This window comes from Acanthaster planci, linkage group LG02, assembly GCF_054643075.1.
Source record: "Acanthaster planci isolate LZ-2023a linkage group LG02, COTS_SCS, whole genome shotgun sequence".
Taxonomy (NCBI): Eukaryota; Metazoa; Echinodermata; class Asteroidea; order Valvatida; family Acanthasteridae; genus Acanthaster; species Acanthaster planci.
Genome location: NC_141778.1, coordinates 1456567 through 1475872, shown reverse-complemented (window position 1 = coordinate 1475872; position 19306 = coordinate 1456567). Strand labels below are relative to the sequence as shown.

Below are 19306 nucleotides of genomic sequence, written 5' to 3'. Positions count from 1 at the left end.
AATCAGATAACAAACGTGAAAATTGGAAACAAAACCAACTTTATTTCACTGGTCCCCCTACATGTATCCGTATGTTCATATCAGCAACTTGTCCAAATTCTCTGCATGATTGACAAGCTGATGCCAATGAAATCTGTCCTGTCTGGGGGCCAATCCAATCCCTTATGTTTACCTTCCTTGTTTAATTATTCATGTGCCACTGTACACATCTTTCAAGGGCTCAACTATCAAAGTACCTGTACATGAGTACTTGAGGATGATGGACAGTTCCCTGGACAAAAGGGAGATCACAGAATGACAGGGACAATTGAAAAAAAAAGTAAACTTCTGTCACAAATGTTTCCACCTGAGTTATAAGTACACGTGTCTCAGTTTTATTGGCAAGGGACTATTCTGTACCTTGTAAAACTGAAAAATGACTGATTTCTGACAACCCAGAGTAATAGACCTGTCTGTGATATGGACAATCTTAGCTTAACTTAAGGGCAACCTAGATTTCAACATTTTTAATGTGGAGTAAAATAAGTTGTTGTTCCTTATAAATGTTCACTGTACAAAAACATTTCTCTGTTGTGGTACACCAGCTGAACCAAGTAAAGAGCAGCAATGGATTGCGGTACACCAGCCGAAACTGGTAAAGAGGCAGCAATGGATTGCGGTACACCAGCTGAACCTAGTAAAGAGGCAGCAATGGATTGCGGTACACCAGCTGAACCTAGTAAAGAGGCAGCAATGGATTTTTTTTTTAATACACTTGTGTTGCAAACCTGATTTTTAAATATTTGTTGATCGTAAAATGTTTCCATAGCCTTCGCAATTTTCAAGACGGGGAAAAATGGGCAGTTGAAAGATTTTCAACAGCCTTAGGATAAACTGGCTCCAAAAAGACAAAGAGTTCTGTTTTTTGTAGGGCAATTCATTGGTAACCCTGTCCCCAAACACAGGGGTGAATGTCAGTCAAAATTGTTATCTCCATGGCATCGCATAACATTGCATAAATATTTCACCATGCTTATCAACCGAAAACAAATTCCAGTCTTAACTCCCCTTTTCTTGTGAAGTTCAACCCTCTTTGTCCCTCTTTGTTTTCTGCGTAATCCAGCCAATGATAACTGTTGCTGGGGCCAGCCTGAATTTTGGAGTTGAAGAGGGTGCACTTCAGTCCCACAAAGGCAGTAAAGCACACCTGTTGTTTGTCTTTTTTTTGGGGGGGGGGGACGTGCCTACGCAGGCAACTTCAACAGGGCAATAATGTGAAAAGAATGCAGGTTGGGCCAGTGTTATCTATCGGGTAGAATGATAACTACAGGACTTAGGAATTTGATTGTCAGTATTCCTGACCAGGAAGATTTAGCCACTGAACCTGAAACTACAATTGAAGTGGAAGAAGGTTTTTGAGGAATGTACATGTACATATTACTGTACATCACATGAACACAACAGCAGACTGGATGGGGTGTTGGAGGGGTGCAGGTATGGGGACCAGGGGTGTCCTTTCACATCATGCATTAAGTGCCTTAACTCTTTTGGGTGATTTCTGTACTAGTACATCTTATGAAAAGGGAACAGTTATCGCAAAGTGCAAGTTCATGTACAGTGAGCTTCACAGAGTTTGACTGCAGGACCAACCACCAACATCAGCAAAATCGAAAAAAAAAACAGCAAAGGGAAAAGTAATCTACGTATTCTTAGCTTCACAGGCATGAGAACAAATCAGCAATAAAACATACCCATTGTCAGATTTATTGCCACAAAACTCATTCATTTAACGGAACTCTGTTCACATTTTATCTCCAACTTTGGTGGTGATCACACATACACCAATGATAATGACTGTTTACCTTCTCAGTGAGAGCAAATCACGATATCAACTGTCACTAAACATCACAGATATACTGTGGTGTGATTAGGCGGGGCTGGTTTGTAATCTTTGTCAAATTATCTCATGTAATGACTGTACAAATGTCAAATTATATTTACACAGATCCTACTTCTTATCAGCTCCTTTTCTGCAAACCAAGACTTTAAACAAACGGGGAATGTTTTATTCTTAAACTGTTGATGAACCCGAACACTGAACACAAATGCAGTACAAGTCAGTTTTATAAATGAATCCACACAGAAAAGAATTTACGAAAAAACATATTTATAAATCCTGTGAATATAATAAAATGCAGCTAATATGTGGCACATGTAATGTACATGTGTGTGTGTAATACAAAGTAGTTGCAAATGAAACATTACTGAAACTGGCTAATAAACCGTATAAATCCATGTCATTCAGACTGCAGTACTGTTGACAAGACACAGGTACATCTACATTCGTACATGTACATCATGCCGGTATTCTGGTAGGTACATGTACCTATATTGAGCATGTAGGGTATATCCACAGGTTCTGTGGTCAATATTATACTGGTAGGTACCTATATTGAGCATGTAGGTATATCCACAGGTTCTGTGGTCAATATAACGGACCATGATAACCTGCTATTGCTATCTTTCTCACAATTGAACAGAATTCACTGGTTTACTCTGTGCACAGTTCAAATTGGAGTATAAATGTGTACTTAGGCAGACAAAAGCTGCTTTTGACGAGTATTTTTCCTCCTGAATAAACACCAAGGTCCCCTAGCATTTGTTCCGTGTGAATACCTGATCCCAACAAATAAGGTGCTATTACTAGTCTCGTCCACCAAGAGCAAAAAAATAACACTGAAAAAAAAGCAGTCTTTTGTCACATTTAGTTTGCTATTGCCACTGCCCGTTGCTATAAAGTCAAAGGACTTCTCAAAGTGAACCCTAATTTTTTTCTTTTCCCTAGGACCTTACGGACAGAAAAACTCCAGCCACTTAAATGAGAGGTTCGTACAGGTAAATGGCAGATCTCCATATCACAAATCTGTCGGGAGCTTGAGTCAGGCCCAACCTTTGGATTGAAATAACAAGGCTGAGACAACAAGCCCCAAAAGGTCCACACTGAGCAAACTCTGGGGAGGAAAGCAAAACAAATGAGGGCGATCACATAAAGAATGCAACACTTCTGAGACTAAGAATTCCAGCTTAATGGAGCAGAGCCAAGAGATGAGAAAACTGGGTTGCTCCCTGGGTTGGTGTGCACTGAGGACTGAGCCTCCCCCCCATTCCCAGATGCAAGACTGTAACAATTTTCACACCTACTCAGTGCATTCTGATGGAAAGCAGATTTAACTGGAGACCAAACCATCTGACCCACTAACCCCCCCCCCAAAGTACTACTGAAAATTTGTGGCCTGATCTAAAACAATGAGTCATAAGTCAACAGAGTTGCTTGTACATGTACAGGTATTTAGTACCCAGCATTTTGTATGACAATTGAAAATGTGTGAAAACAGATGTATTTACGCTAAGCCTCATTTGGTGAGATTCAGTCTTGCCCACAAAGCATGTCACTCAGTCAACCTCGTACTGGCAAGCCTATTCCCCAAACAGCAAAAATTACAGAAATCCTCCAGATCCATCCTCCCCAAGTAAAATGACTCAGATCCATTATGGTGATCCACTGCTGTCAGACGTGTATATAAAAACCGGGAGCAATTTACAAAGGGGGAGGGGTGCGAGAGAGAGAAAGACATGTAGAGCGTCAAGAGACTACCAGTGGCCAAAGGTCCACACTTTGGAATGTTCTTAGATGCCTCAACCTCCATCCCTGGGGAGCAATCGGTTTAATATTGACAAATTCAACACCAATTTTTCTCTTTCTTTTTCCTGTTTTCCCCTCCCATTTGGAATCAAAATGCTTCCTGTACAGTGGCACTGGACTGGTCAACCTCTCTCACAGGAAAGTAATTGCTTCTCAGGAGGGCAACATGGCCTGAAGAACACATCAGTACATACCTGTGCCAGTGCTTGAGTTCAAGGTTTTGGGGCTAGTGGTGCAGGTACACGTATTAAGTAGGCCCTACGCAAACTTGGAGTGTGTTTGTTTTGAACAAATAACATTTCAGGTAATCCATTGCAGACCGTGGGACGGATATGCAAAATTCACAAAAGCAGTGTTTGTTACACAGTCGAACACTGCCGTCTTTTGTCACATCAAACTGCTTTTTAATTCCCAGACAGACAGATGAAAGTTCATGGCTTTACCATTTTATTTCCACTCAGTGCCTCCTTCATTTTCTTTCTCCAAATTCCAATGGCAGCATTTCAGCAAGCCATACACACAAAAAAACTTGATAACAGCCTGGGACACAAGACTTTTTTTCATATTCACCTTACAAATTATCTGTATTCAGCGTGGTCATCAACAGACCCGACAAGGAAAACTTGGCTGTAGGGGTTTACATTACTGCACCTCGCAAATCACAAAAGCAGAGGAACAAGAGACAGAGGGGGGTTGGTTGGTTGGTTGAATGTTGCACTCGTAAACAAGTTGGGGACAGTGAACTTGGCTGTAAGTCGGGGTCTGGTAGGTGCTTCGTACGAGTGCAGTCAGTAATCTCTGAAAAAAATACAAAGTTCAGCTAAGGTTGGTTAGCTCTGATTGCATTCAATGTGGACTAAAAATTCAGTGATCTGATTTTCCATTCCTGTGGGGCTAAGGTTGTACAATACACTAAGGTGAACATCAACAATGTTATGTTTTTAATGTCAAATGCAAGCTTCATAACACGTAACCCAGACAAAAATGACATTCAAAACTGTTTACACTCATTCACATGTAGGCCTACTTTTTTCTCAGCTCCTTTGCACAATTTCTTACCATTATCTCCCTACTCTTTCCCAAGTAAAATTGGGAATTAGGATTTTCAAAATGTTTACCAGGTATGGACAAAAGGGGCAAAGTGTTCCAAATTTTGCCCCAGTCTAGAATTTCCCAAAGCCCAAGATTAAAGAGATCCCCCGCAGGAATGTCCAATACATTTTTGGCTGGACACTGTCTGAGATACTGTATAGGGGTTCTGAACAATTACCCCAAGGACTTGAGGGGTACAGCAAAGGTGCTTGTGCTGGCTGGGCCCAGAATATACTGGACAATGATGCAGTGGCTTGGGATATTGTGTCAGAGTTTATAAAGGAGCCCTAAGACAACTATTTGGGGGGGCAAAAGGTTGATTTAGACCAATAGTTTAGCATGTGTTCAACACTGGCTCCAGACGGAATTTATAAGTCAATTCTTTACATCAGCACAGACCATGATTTCAATCCTAAATGGATTGTTTATTTTCCAAGATTCACAACAATGTCCTAACATCTTGTCCTAAAAGTGAAGACTGCAGAACTTTTATGTTAATAGGGTGGAGAGTTACTCAATACATGTACAGTGTATATACCGGTACATGTGCTGTACCATACATGTACGTGTACAAAACATTAACAATACTGCAAACCATGTACCAGTATAAACACATGTAGACACTGTATGTACATACATGTACATTGTACAAGTTGTAAAGTTCATTGAATATTTTGGGTAATTTCCTTTACAGAGTTTACAACAACCTAGATACACTGAAAAATATGATGAATTGTGTTGACCCTAAATACATAAATTTTCCCCCGACATTTTTCTGGAGACCTTGTATTTTTAGGGTACGATGTCTTCTACATTTACACAGACGGTGAAACATTCAAAGAATTCCAGTTATAGTAGCTGCCATCATTTCTTGACTTTTTTTTAACGTACCCGGCAGGGGCAATTACTGGCATCAGTCAGAGTGTTGCATGGGTACCATACTATGTGGATGGAAGCAATTATAGGCTGAAGCCCACTGTAAAACCTCAACTTGACCTTAAACTGGCCTCATCCCCAGCTTCAGGCATAGAGGCAGGGGACAGCCACAGTACCTGCTGAAGGTACATCATAAGAACAGCTTATGGTTTAGGGGGAGCCAGGTGCTCGGCAGGAGGACCCTTTCCCTGCCTCCCCGCCCCAAGTCTGCCTCCAACTTTGACTTTGCTGCCAGCTCAATATTAATGAGGAAGCGCTTATCATCAAACTTAAATTGAATGAATTCAAACTTTGTGCTGAGGTTAAGAATTTCGTGTTCTTGAAGCAGGACACAGACCAGTATATTGAAACAAAGTTTCTACATCAGAGACTTTTATGTCCTGAAAAATTAGCCAGGGACACCAACCAAGTATGGAAAGTGCAGTCCTATCACCAGCTTTGGGTGGGGGGGGTTCATTCCTGCTAAAGGAGTACTCGTACATCATAAGGAAAAAACACAAATCTTTTTAATTTTGATGCTGATTGTTTTTGCTGCATTTTTTGGGAGGGGGGTTGGGACAACTGCTGGCAAACGAGGGGACCAGCCCCTCTGTCACCCCTGCCTCTTCCCCCTTAGCGACTTCCTGGAGAAATGGCTTCTGCCTTCTTGAATGCACATTTAGATTTCCACCCACTCAGCGAGACTTGATGAATACGGTACTGCACAGACTGCTCAGTTCCTGTGGTCAGACGGAATACCAAGATAGGGGTGGAAGGATAGGGGAACAAAGCCTACCAGTCGATTGGACCTCATTTCATCAACTTTGTGGTAACATTAACTTTAATAGCTTTTGAGGTTTGTAACAACACACATTCTTTTCATTCCTTCTTTAATATGTACCATGGTAGGGTTCAGATTTACCCATTTTGGGGGTTGCATACAAACTACATATACACGTAGGTCTGGAGCAAATAGCATTGTAAGGGTCTTACTAATCACCGTCAACACATCCAAAGTGCAGTATACATGTACATGTAATTCCGGTAAAGAGACACAGAACCGTAATATTTAGGTTAAACGAGAATGTTCAATGATTTGAAGTTACATTGCAATTTTGAAAACAGAGTATTTTCACACGAAAAAATTCATCTCTAACTAGCGTCACCGTTGACCACCATTTTGCCTTCTTATTTTTTACTTGGACTGTACCACGCCTTTTAGAGGTATTGACGATGTGTTGATGGTAATTAGTAAGACCGCATTTTAGTACAGTGGCTATCTTAACAGTTGACAGATCATCAGATGGCTGATTCTAAACATTATCTGGCATCACATGAAATTTATACTCACTATGAAATCTGGTCCTTTTTTCTTTTTATCAGTTGAATATTCACAATTTTCACTTATATTTGTGCAATTACTGCAATACTATCGATGAGCCTGCATTTTCAAGTCCCATTTCATGCTACACTGGCTCATCCCTATTTGTGCTACCACACACGGCACGTGCCACATGTTCACCAATCTCCACTTTGTTAAAACTACTGCCAAGAGGCACACCAGACCACAACATGAAGGAACAATGAAGTAGCAATATCGTTGGGAATTTATAATTTTGTTCAACCTGTTTTGACTTTGTGACTCCAAAGGTATGCCTACTTATGAATGGGAGTAATTTGCATACTTAGATGCAAATTATCAGTCCGTCAGCACCGCTTTCAGATTGTGCCACTGGGTTGTGGTGTCAGTAATTTCTGCGCAAGAATGTTTATGATATTTCTGACCTGATTGCCACAAACTACTGACAACTTTCCATGCTTCTGGGAACCCAAACGCATACAGAGGTGCCTTCTGTTTTCCAGAACCAATCACTTCCCAGAATTTTTTTAAATAGTGGAAAGAAACCCAAATGCATACAGAGGAGCCTTCTGGTTTCCAGAACTAATCACTTACCAGATTTTTTTTAAATAATGGAAAGAGTTCCATATAGGAAGGGCTACTCTATTATCGCAGTAGTGATCACATTTGAAACAAAGATTGCTTAGGCTTGTTCACCTTCCTGAATTATCCTCTCCTTGCTGTTGTTCAACTCTTCCTTTTAACTTAATTCATAACAGTTTGTTTTTGGTTCAATTTATTTTCCTCTACAATAGCTCAGAAAATCTGTGTGGGCAGCGTAGGCAAGTGGAGGTTGAGTCTCTATTATCGCAGTATCAAGAAATGGTTTCTGTCACAAACCGGGTCCAAAATATGTACATGAAGATTGATCACTTTTCTATCTCCACTCACTGACAACAAAGCCACAAAAAAAGAAACTTTCAGGAACTGGTAGCAATCTATACAACAAAAAAGTAAAAAGAAATTTATTATTATTACAATCTTCACAAAATCCTTGATAGAGCTTGTGAGTTTTTCAAGAGTTTACCCCAAACTAAAACTACATTTATCACATCATTACAAATTCATTATATTACTATCCCCCACATGGGTACTCATGCATGTCCTCCAGCGTGTCGTCGCTCCACCGGGTGAACGCTCTGGGGATCTCCGTCAATTTGATAAGGTAGTGTGGTCGCAAGTCCCCCTTTCTAGGTCCTCCGTTCCCGCGATGCTATGGTTCTCTTTGGGGTAATGGGGCAGCCTCTCCCTCAAAGAAGAAGATTCTACAACTAAAACTCCACTAAAGGGAGTCAGTTTTAAGATGAGCGAACAGTCTCAAAGTCTGACTCCCTGGCTTGAAACAATGATCGGTTTCCGTAGATTAACTTTTCTCAACCGTGGATTTAGCTTTCCAAGAATTTGTGGATTTCACTTTGTAAGCACTTACATTACGCTAACGCTTTCTAATGAAGAAAATATACGATTTGGGCTATTGCCACAAACTGTCTCTGTTTCTCAAATTCTCATGGAGCTCAATCAACGAAATCAAAATGTGCTATCGCACGATGACGGATCAGGAGTCTCCCTATGTCAAGATCTGTCTCCTGCCTCTCCAATGCTTCACTATGATTTTAACCACGCAGAGATCATGCTAATTAATCTTAATGTCATGCAAATTTTGAAATTCCACACGTTTTCACATTTTTCCCGCGTCAACAGTATTTGGTCATATTAGTCAAAAAATTTACATACTCCCCGTGTTACTATACGTAAGAAGGTGGGTCCTGAAATATGCTGAATATTCATGATACATGTACCGAGGTTTTACACCCTCTTGTGACAGTTTCTATAACGGCCTTTAAAGCACTTTGCTTAATGTAAAGATAAAAAGAATGATTTTGTTTTCAAAGGAAACAACATAGCCATGTTTTGTGACATTTCATTTTACGTGGAATGGACTCCATTTTTTCCAGTCTTCTCCTGAATAAATGCCATCCGCCCAGAGAATGAGATAGGGAAACTTGCATTGCGTCGCCTTACGCTCGTTACGCTCGTTACTCTGGAAAGGAAGGACTTCATTTATTTCACCAAAAGTTTTTTACCAACAACTTTGACATTCATCTTATTACTGAAATTGGTATTTTGCCGAAGAAATAAATATGTGGGTATCGCAAAATTTCTTTTTTTTTTGGTGGGCTCATTCTTTTATCAATGTCTGAAACAATTGTTAAAAATGTCTTCTTTCTGAGTTCTAATTCTCTGATAGCTATAATCATCGCATTAGACCTGAACTATTTTATTCAAAATTAATGTTAGAAATTCTAAATATCCGTTGCAAATTCTTCAAATTGTATGTAAAACATAAAACCGCGTCTGTAATGCCAATGTAATTATTCACTACTAACATGAGTAACTGCCCCGGAGGAGAAAATTACGATTGATACAAGTTTATTGTAATGGAGCGTGGGGAAACGCTTTATGCACGCAAAAAGTTTTTCAGCGCAGCAAGTTCTAATTTTTATTCTGAAAAAAATGTGCCTTTAGACACCTAGCAATGGATATCCAAGGGCAGGGCAGCATTAGAAATAACAGGGTAATGACAGACACGATTATTATCAAAACTTTGAAAAACTTACAAAATTTTTTACAAAATTTTTTCACTGTTTTAATAGAACTAATCCTCAGGGCATAAGTTATTGATTATCTAGTAATGGCAATGCAAAACTAAACATTTCCGATACCCCGATAACAGAGTTAATGCAAAATACATATAGAACTGAGTATACACGTAGGCCTACAGACAACAATTTTCCCAGAGAAAAAGAAAACTTGTCTTAAAAAGTGAAATTTAGCTAAGAAAATTTCAGAGCATTTAATCAGAAAACACTCAGACAGGTCTCATAGCCATAGGTTTGTACACAGGGGTATCAGGAGTTGTATGTACAGTAGGCCGTTTTTATTCCTCTATGCCATGACATGGAACTCTTTCCAAAGTAATTTTATAGAAAACTACATGTATCACTCCAAAATGGTTACGCACAAACAATCAGAAAACTTGGACTTGTACCATGCACGTTTTCATGATGTAGGCCTAGGCCCTGAATACATGGCAAACATTAACATGAAGGGACAGAACGAATTTACACATGAACTCGTACATAGGCCTACATGTACATGTATCAACTTGTTGCTTTCTCTTGTCTTAGAAGTTGGAGAAGTAAGTGCGGGACAAGTTATAAATATTATTGATAGATTTTGCGGTTTCTTCCTCCATGGAGCGTACATGACGTAGTGGTGTGGCAAAAGTGACAATTTTAAGAGGGAATGGACAATAACGAGAGCTCTTACCTCCTGAAATTGGACAACAAACTTGGTAGAAATTAGAACACTTCTCAGCCGACACGATTCAATGATGAAGCCAAGTAGACGAGTTCGTAGCACTTGTGTGATGACGAATACGAACAAAATACAAACAGAACGCCTACACGTGCAACGCAGCGTCATGATGCTGCATTTGGTGCATGGCAAGATTGTAACACATGGTGGCGCTATGATGGTTTTTGTCCCAGAACTCCAGCCACAGACATTTTTTATAAACGCACACTTCAGGGGGTCCATGCAGTGAACTAATTCAAGTCCCATCGAAAACAGTGTAAACTCAAGAAGGTTCAGAGCTCAATAATATACAAGTCGACAATACCGGAGTTTCTCAACAAAATCAAATTATTGCTCTGACCCTAGTCTTTCCATTTCTTTTCAATTCTCGGTGTGTTAGGGAATTGCATTTTAACTATTCGCGCAAAACAAACTCACCCCTTGAAAAGTGATAGTTCCCAAGTTTCGCTCGTCTCCCAGCGCCCGAACGCGTCACTGCTCAAACAGGGCGTTGGGTGACGAGCGTTGTCCCGAGTCTCGCATCCATTATTCAAATGGCTTTCTACTACTTTCTTGGGCACTGAGGATCGTTTTTTGGTAATTTTATCAACTCTGCCCTCGGATGGAAGCTCCCAAACCCAGGGAATCGATCCCAGCCCATTTCCCACAATCCTTCCATTTTCCCCGCCAAATAATCTCCTTTTCCAAAAGAAACCGGGGGGCCCTTTTCATACCAACGAGCTCAGCCCAAATTTTCAATTGAATTAGTTCACTGCACCCTTTAACACACTCCCATAGAAAAAAAAAAGAAGAGCAAAATCGGACAGAAAGGGCGCCGCCTGGTAACTCTCAGGAACAAGTTGGCCTCGCATTTCATTTTTCTTTTTAATTTAGAAGAGTTAGCCATGCGATTTTTTTATTCGCCCTTCCCCGAAAACATCCCAAAATAGCAGTAAAACTATGCACTCGGTTCTGAATGTAGCTGCCCGCCTCTATTCAAAACAGGCCAACAGGTTGAAAGTTTTTGTGTACACTATACCCCGAGTCCCAAATTTGTGATGTATGGACATGTCTCTATGATTGTTCCTAATTATGACCCCTCTTATAGTAAATACCCGTGCGGGAATCACAAAATATCAATGAGCTCGCGCGTAGAAATCTACCGATTTAGACCGATTTAGTAGAATGCACCCAGCGCCAACTTCAAAGTTTGGAACCAAAATGGCTGTTCATTGTGGGCGCAGTACTGCACGGGTGCTATAATTGTCCCTGTGCACTGAAGCATAATCCGCCTTTGGTTTCAACAATTAAGACACTCGTGTCGCAACTATACAGTTCTGTTTTATTCTGTGTTAAAGTTTCACGTAATGGTCCGGTGAAACTGTACCTTTATTACACAACATCCTGGGGAAACTCGACTTGACGGTAACTGTTTGCAAACGAAATACACAAAGAGTGACGAAATACATGTACTTTAACAACGGGCCCTTTCCTTTTCATTTGTTTCAAAGACATTGAGCACAAGTGTACGCCAGGGCCACGATTTGCATAAATTTCATTTAATCTTGGCCCATTTAATTTAGGATAATCAGAGTTAGGTTAAAATATTTTAGTGCTTGTAAGTTTTACAACCTTTTTTAGACGTGCCGTAGACGGCTTGAACTACGACTGTACGAAGCACAACACGCCTCAAGTTTGAAGAACGTACGACTTGGTTAATTTACCCGTACCAAATCAATGTTACCATATATGTACAAAAAATTCCCACAATAATGACTCTTTTTCTCATTAGGTAGTCCGCACTCAAGGAGAAACATGAGATTTTCAAATGAACTGTGCCATTAACTGAGATACGCGTATCTTACAGCCTGCACTGTTGGCCTTCAAAAACTAATGAAGGCATAACAACCCCCCCCCAAAAAAAAAAACAAGGATCCGGTTTAACAAGGATTCCTTTTGGACTAATGAGGAAGCCGGGTATGACGGAGGATTCTCTTAATATGACCATGACGTATGACGGGCTTTCGTCGTTAACGATGTAGGCTGTCATGGCTACCCTTGCCATAAATAAGACGACCGGGGTTTCAGGTTGTTTGATGCAAGTTCCTATAAGGCAGTCCCGCAGATTCGGAAGTACAAAGCCATGCAGACTAAAGGAAGAGCAAGTCGTTGACATCAGAAACCCGCTGTTGGTCGGTCTTTGAAATTCGTCGAAAATGGCGTTTTAGTACGCAGTGTCGCGAAATCAAGTTCCTAACCTAAGCCGATAGGTGTACAACTGACTCAGCCCAAGCTATTACTGCATCTTGGAGCGAATCTTTCTTCCGGAAGAGGTAGTCCTTGTGGTTCTTGTCGATGAACGGATGCCACATCTGCAACCCGATTATGGAAATCTATCATTCTCACTTTCCAGTCTTACGTTAATGTGTCTCTATCACGGTCCTTCATGCGTGGTAAACAGCGCAGACATAAAGGGACCATTCAATACACAGTTTTAAGACTGGACTTGAGGGCGTACCTCTTCGATTCCCTTTGTCGTTTTCCGCAATTGCTCCAACCGACTAGGCTTCAAAATCAATTGACAGAGAGCCAGCCACGTCTTTCATATTGAAAAGTTAACCTGTTCTTGGCCAGTTCTTTACCCGTAGGTGTTCGCTGGAGTAGCCACTTCAAGCATCCTACTTCACTGGGATTTTCCTCCAAGAAATTAAACCAACCGAAATTGAGTGATACTGCACCAAGTGTCGATTGAATAAAAATTCTAAGTATTCCGTTTGAAAACAATCTCTGTGCGTTATTTTTCCAGTGGGATTTCATCGATTAAAAGGAAATTTATCATTGGACGCAGATGTACCATTGGTGTAAGGAACCAGTGCCCCAACAGCCTCGAATTCAAAGTTGTACTGTAGTATTTTGTTTCTTTCTTTTGGAATGAGCACTATGCACATCATGTCTTTTGAACTTACGCTGAAATCCATTGCTCTTGGGATGATGATAGTGCTGTCAATAGTTGGCAACATGGGTGTTTGTTGGGTCACCTACAACACGCGCAACACTGAGCCCGTAACAGGTGAGTTCACTATTAGAGAGGGACAATAGTGTGAAACAAATACAATACCAAAGGATGTATCATATCACAGTAGGTGTTTTAAATGATTTTGATTCGCGTTCCCCGCAGAGAGATTAAGCGCTGCAGTTAAATACACTGATTAAAATGTGAGATAAATACATTGATTAATTTTTGACGGGTTTATTAATCCCTGAGGTGTGAATAATGACGCATTAAAGACAGAAGAGTGTTTTTAGAAGTAGGCAGCCAATCCCAGAACGATTTGCTCAAATTCAGAAATAACCAGTTTAAGTTGCAAGTATAACTTTGGTGAGATTCGGTCCTTCATTTTATGTTGACTGAGAAATACAACGATTAAACCTCCCAGGAGCAGTGTTTGCTCCATTCTGGTCGTTTTATGTCGTGGTGTTGATTCCTGACTGCGTTCTGCTGTTTGCTCTTTTTGAAATTGTCAAAAACTTTTCAAATTGTCTTTTTTCTCTGTGTGATCTTTACTGAAACGTCACAACTTAAGTTAATACAATTAAGGGTTGATGCTTTTATTTGTTGGATATTTTCATTTTGATTGGAATACAATAGCACCAACTGGAGACATTCCAATCTCTTCTCTCCCCTGCGTCGCCCACTACCCGTTTGTCATGACTGTATAGTAGTAATGTTAATATAGAGATCACTATATTGTCTCCTTTTGTCTCGAAGCTTAAGTCTTTCTCCATCCTTTGTTTCAGCAATGCTCATGATGAATATGGCAGCCACAGACTTCCTTAGGGGCGTCCTGGACATGCCCTTTGCATTCATCACCATGGTGTCCAGGGACACGGACCACTGGCTATTAGGGGACACCGTATGCCAACTGACTGCATTTGTCAGTCAGACGCTCTGTTTAGCCTCTACGCTGTCCGTCGCTTGTGTCTCAATAGATAGGTGAGTTAGTCTTGACTTCAGACGTCATGCAAAATCTCAAACTTTGACTGACATACAGGTTATGTAACATTGCAAACTGGTGGTGCAAGTAACGATGGTTTGCCGTTCGCTTTGAAAGTACGGATAGGCTTTTGAACGGCTTTAACACTGATTAGGGCCTACTGATTATTGGGTGATATCACTCGTTTGGGACTGACTCACAGACACCCACGGATTGGAAGCCAATTAACCAAAAGTCGGTTGATGGTCGGCCAGCGCATGCAGTTACTCCATCACGGTTTTCACAAAAGAGCAGCTAAGCAGATAATTCCTAGGTCTGGTACCGTGCAAATGCCAGAGTCGACCGAATTTAGTCCAGAAACGCTCGTTGTAGACTCGATCACAACATTACTGTGCAGTTCCCGGTGAACCTTTCGGGACTGGTTTAGGGGTTTCGGGTGACAAGCCGAAGGCGACCAGCCCACCATTTAGAACCACACTTCTCGAAAGAGGTTTTTCTATGACTATCTACACATCCTATCAAATTGTATCTTAATCCTGCAAAAATTTCAAAAGTTTACTGATTTTAGTTCCCTTATCAAGTAGTATTTTTTTCTTTTTCAACAGGTACTGTACGATAGTCTATCCATTAGACTACCAAGTGATAATGACGCAGCGCCGGGCAAAGGTGATGCTGGTATTGACGTGGCTTGCAGCAGGTATGGATAATTTACTTTCTACATAGTCTGACCAGTGTGGTTCTAATCAACAAATGAAATGAAATTACTTTATTAGTTAACATGGAATAAACATGTCAAGCTGTCAGTGTTGCAAGTTGATATGATGGTAAAGTTGAGCAGGAATTTGAGCAACAGACAAACATAAGGCCAGGTAAAGGTAGACTCTACCAAATATGTAAGTTGGAATGAAAAAGTGTCTTGCCTTAAATGGTAAAACCTCCCGAGGAATTATAATTCCTGTGGTTCTGGTAAATGAAGAACTGGACAAAACAACACTTTTGTCGACGTCATTTTGTGTTTAATACAACTCAACTTCTCTTTGTTTTAGCTGTCATCTCACTGTTCCCGGTATGGGGCGTGGGGCTGTATCGCTTCCTACCAGCCACCCACCACTGCACCTCAGACTGGACATTCTCCCCTGCGTACTCTGTCTCCGTCCTTGCCGCGGGATTTCTGATACCTCTGGCCATCACCTCTGTCTGCAACTTCCGCATCTTCCGTGCAGCCAGGTCGCAGTCCCGCCGGGTGCGGGAGCTGTCTTCCCGCGGGGGAGACAGTACATCGGGATCCAGCGAGCGGAGCCGGCCGCGTGGCCATCAGCAGCAGCGTCAGGCATGGCGCCCGCCGCGCCACCGTGCGCACGCTGCCAAGATAATCCTTGTCATCTTTGGCACCTTCTTCTGCTGCTGGGCTGCCTACGTCGCCACCCACATCTGGAACGTCATCCGTGCTTTAGAAACTCAAGTCAGCTGGTCCAAGAACGGGGATCCCTCTGGAGACCCTTACAACATGACCTGCTGGTGGATCACATTGGTCACCTTTGTGGCTTATACCAACGCTGTCATTAGCCCTTATGTCTATACGCTGCTGAATCGAAGATTGCGCAAGACGCTGCGCAAACTCCTGATCCGGCTGTGCTGCCCTACCGGGAGGGTGGACTATCGTCGGTCAACCATCGTCTTCGCCACCAACGTCAGCAACAGGTGTCGTTCCACTAGAAAAGGGGGTCTTTTCGGCCATCGCTGGCGGGAGAATGAGGAGTTCCACACCAGCGAAATGACACAGCAAAGTTCTTTCTACAGGTCCAATCGAGAGGCATTGCCGTCTTTCTCCAGCACGCACCTCCACGTGACCAACCCAACAGACTCCAGTTACTATGCATCGTGCTCGGCTACCTCGTCCTCAACACCTCCGGCCCGAAGAAGAGGTCCTGTGCCTCAGCTGACCTATGACCTGGATGAAAGTCTCCCTGGGGGACCTCCAGATACCCTGCAGCACGAAGAAGGAGGACTCGTTCTGCCGCCTCTTTGGTGCCTCGCTAAAAACACGAACAAAGAAAGAAAGACAGATGGCACTGTATCGACAAACCAAATTTGTACTTCCCACAAGGGAAGATGTTTACCACTGTCGATATCGTCAGAGAAGCATGGTGACAATTCGATCTCACCCAAGTCGTTAAATATTCCAGCGTCCAGTGATGGTGCATGCATACCAGTGCGTAAACTACCCAAAGGAGGCGGCCGTCTGTCGCCTCTCTTTGTTGTCTCTGATTCTTCGGTCGAACCTCCGTTCAGATTGCCCGACTTCAATCTACTGGGAGCCGATCTAACTCGCACCCACAAAAAATCTCTCCGCTGGAACACTGTGAAAAAGAAGGACTTCTCGACAAGGGCTTTCCAAACCCATCCACATCCCAAACACTGGACAGATAAAATGTCCAAGAGAACGAAATGCGATTTGGCGAAAGGAATAGGGGCTGCCTATGCCGACAAAGAGGACGACGAAAATAAGGAAAGGTTAACGACTCCCGCTAAAAACCTAAACCACGCTCATGCCTTTCCAAGCGGGGGCCTGGAGCAGGCGGGGAAGTTGAGGAAGAACCAACGCCGGCGACCCGGCTCTATTCCCAGTCAGTGCAACACATCCAGACAAGGGTCTACTTCATCTCAAGAAATACCGATGTCATCACTTAAAAACACCAAGCCCTCTAAAACGCCGACTCCGCAGGAGCAGGCAAATGAGCTACCGCCAGTCACTCTGCAAAAGATCGCTTGGTGTAGACGTCTGTCTGGGACCTTGTCAAAACGTAGACGTCAGCGAAGCGAAACGGCAAAAAAGAAGAAGGCTCCTGTTCCCAGAATGGCTCAGTCAAAGTTGTGAACTCTTGTGATTGTAGACCTATCATCAGATTTTGTTTAGTGTATAGCTTTAGATTCAGTTTGCATGTCCACATACTGCCACAATTGTTCTGTTCATAATTTGTCAACTGGACGTGAAGAAAAAATAACTAATTGTATGCACGTTAAAACATGCACTTGTGTACAACATATGGAAAACTTAAAATTCTTTTAAACCTGGAGTATGCGCTCCGTATTCTACGTAATGTAGTATTTCAAGATGTATTTTTGCGTTGGGGAGATGTTAAATGTATATAACGGGTTTTGCCCTTACCCAGCGTATATATTGATAAACACTGTATGTTGAGTGCTTGCCATAGCTTGCGAAAAAAATTGCAAGCTTACTCGGTTGGGACTCGAACCCAAGACCTCCTGCTTACTAGTGCAGACGTCTTAACCACTCGACCACCGAGCTTGTCGAAGTTGGCTGGCTGGTCCAAGTCGCGTGAAGCAGGGGCTACCGCGAACCATTTCAAGATTTATTTTTTTGAAATTGGTCTCTGTTATAGACTGGATAGGACATCGCGTCCAAAACGCGTCCCACGTGTGCATATTTTCAGGAGGGTAAATAACAAGCGTTGCGAATTTCGTTGAGTGAACTTTCAAATGGAGTTTTTCAAACACACACACACTTTACTTTACTTTATTTCCACACAAAGGTGGAGGGACCACTAAGAAGCACAGCTTGTCGAGTAGGGGCCCTATACAGACATAACTGGACATGTAGGACAAAAACTTTACGTAAATCATCTACATATATGTAACAATTAACAAAGAAAAAGTGTATAATAAGTACGTGTACATGAATTCATAGACAAAATAATACAACCTGTAATCTGTAACCTGTAAGGCTCAGTTATTTCCCTTGTAATTATTCAGTAAGCACTTCTTATGTTTCTGTTTAAATAGCGACAAGGTGGGTAAATCTTTTAACAAACCTAATGAGTTCCACAGCTTGGGACCCTCATGCTTCACTGTTTTGGTTGCAAGATTCGTGCGTACAAGAGAGATGAAACTCACTACACTGCCTTGTTAAATGGTAATGGATTTCATCATTTTTTATAAACATTGAGCTGATGTAGTTGGGTACATTAGTATTATTTACTTGATGCACGAGGATCCCTAGCTGGAAAGAATAAATATCACAGACCTTTACATTGGTAAAATAAAGGATTATTGTGTTCTTAAAAAGATGTAGAACTGATAATGCGCAGTGTCTTTTTTTGAAGTTTAAGTATTCTATCTATTAGGCTAATTCCACAATTGCCCCATGCAAGTATGCCATATGATAAATATCGGCGTGTCCTGCCTATTGCGCTCTGACGCTGACAAGAACCACTCAGTCAGGGTAAAACTACTCTCTTTAATGTCACGAAGTCAAAAAGCTGTCTCACACACACAAGCTCCAGACACAAGGGCTGAGTTCGGGCGGCTTGTTCCCATGTATTCACGAACAGCTCGATTTGTTGTTCGTGGGTCGGCCGCTCGAACGCCGGTAACAAACAACCGGTTGTCACATGCAACATGGCGGTGTACGTGATTCGAGACTTAAGGTTTGGATGGGCTGAATTCTTTTCTATATAAACAGGAACATTCATTTGTGTGTTCCGGGAAATAGTTAATGTTAATTTGGCAAAACTTCCCATTGTCTACATAGTCTATGGCTTTTTGCAGCTGTTCAAAATCTCACGAGTTTTTCCATGTGTTCCTGTACTAGTAAAACCCTGACGAGGACGTGGCGCGTGATCCTGTTCCGAGAATAGTGTTCTTGAGTCGTGTTCCGGCCTTTCGTGCGCGAGAACAAGAAACCCGTGTCAAGAACAGGCCGCCCGAACTCGACCAAGGAGTCTGCGGGGACTGCGCAGGCGCGAGGCGGGAAAACCGTTCGCATACCAGCAGGGGCAGCCAGCCATGCGGGTCCGAGCTGGCGCCCCCATCGACCGAACCCGCCGGCGCCACAATATGGTAGAA

The 19306-nt window shown here is 42.1% G+C and overlaps 2 protein-coding genes across 3 annotated transcripts in view; one reads left to right on the top strand and one right to left on the bottom strand.

Annotated features, from left to right (window-relative positions):
• The window catches only part of LOC110985039 (extracellular sulfatase Sulf-2-like), a 63801-nt gene extending 53231 nt beyond the window's left edge, over positions 1-10570 (bottom strand). Inside the window, exon 1 of one of the 2 annotated variants that reach the window (XM_022245737.2) lies at positions 10419-10570. The gene's annotated coding sequence lies outside the window, so the exon portion shown is untranslated. The remainder of the gene's footprint in view (positions 1-10418) is intronic. The other variant, XM_022245742.2, reaches the window with a different exon arrangement.
• A 2748-nt stretch (positions 10571-13318) lies between these two features.
• On the top strand, positions 13319-18528 carry LOC147799786 (uncharacterized). The gene is made up of 4 exons (XM_087133843.1): positions 13319-13515; positions 14244-14439; positions 15046-15137; positions 15487-18528. The coding sequence occupies exons 1-4, from the start codon at positions 13377-13379 to the stop codon at positions 17316-17318; spliced, it is 2259 nt and encodes a 752-aa protein (XP_086989969.1). The 5' UTR covers positions 13319-13376; the 3' UTR covers positions 17319-18528.
• The last annotated feature ends 778 nt before the right edge of the window (positions 18529-19306 follow it).

Excerpts from the sequence above, each read along its gene's own strand:
- LOC147799786 (XM_087133843.1), top strand. The coding sequence starts at position 13,377 with ATGAGCACTATGCACATCATGTCTTTTGAACTTACGCTGAAATCCATT. Across the intron at positions 13,516-14,243 it reads CAACACTGAGCCCGTAACAG|CAATGCTCATGATGAATATG; the intron begins GTGAGTTCACTA and ends CCTTTGTTTCAG. Across the intron at positions 15,138-15,486 it reads ATTGACGTGGCTTGCAGCAG|CTGTCATCTCACTGTTCCCG; the intron begins GTATGGATAATT and ends TCTTTGTTTTAG.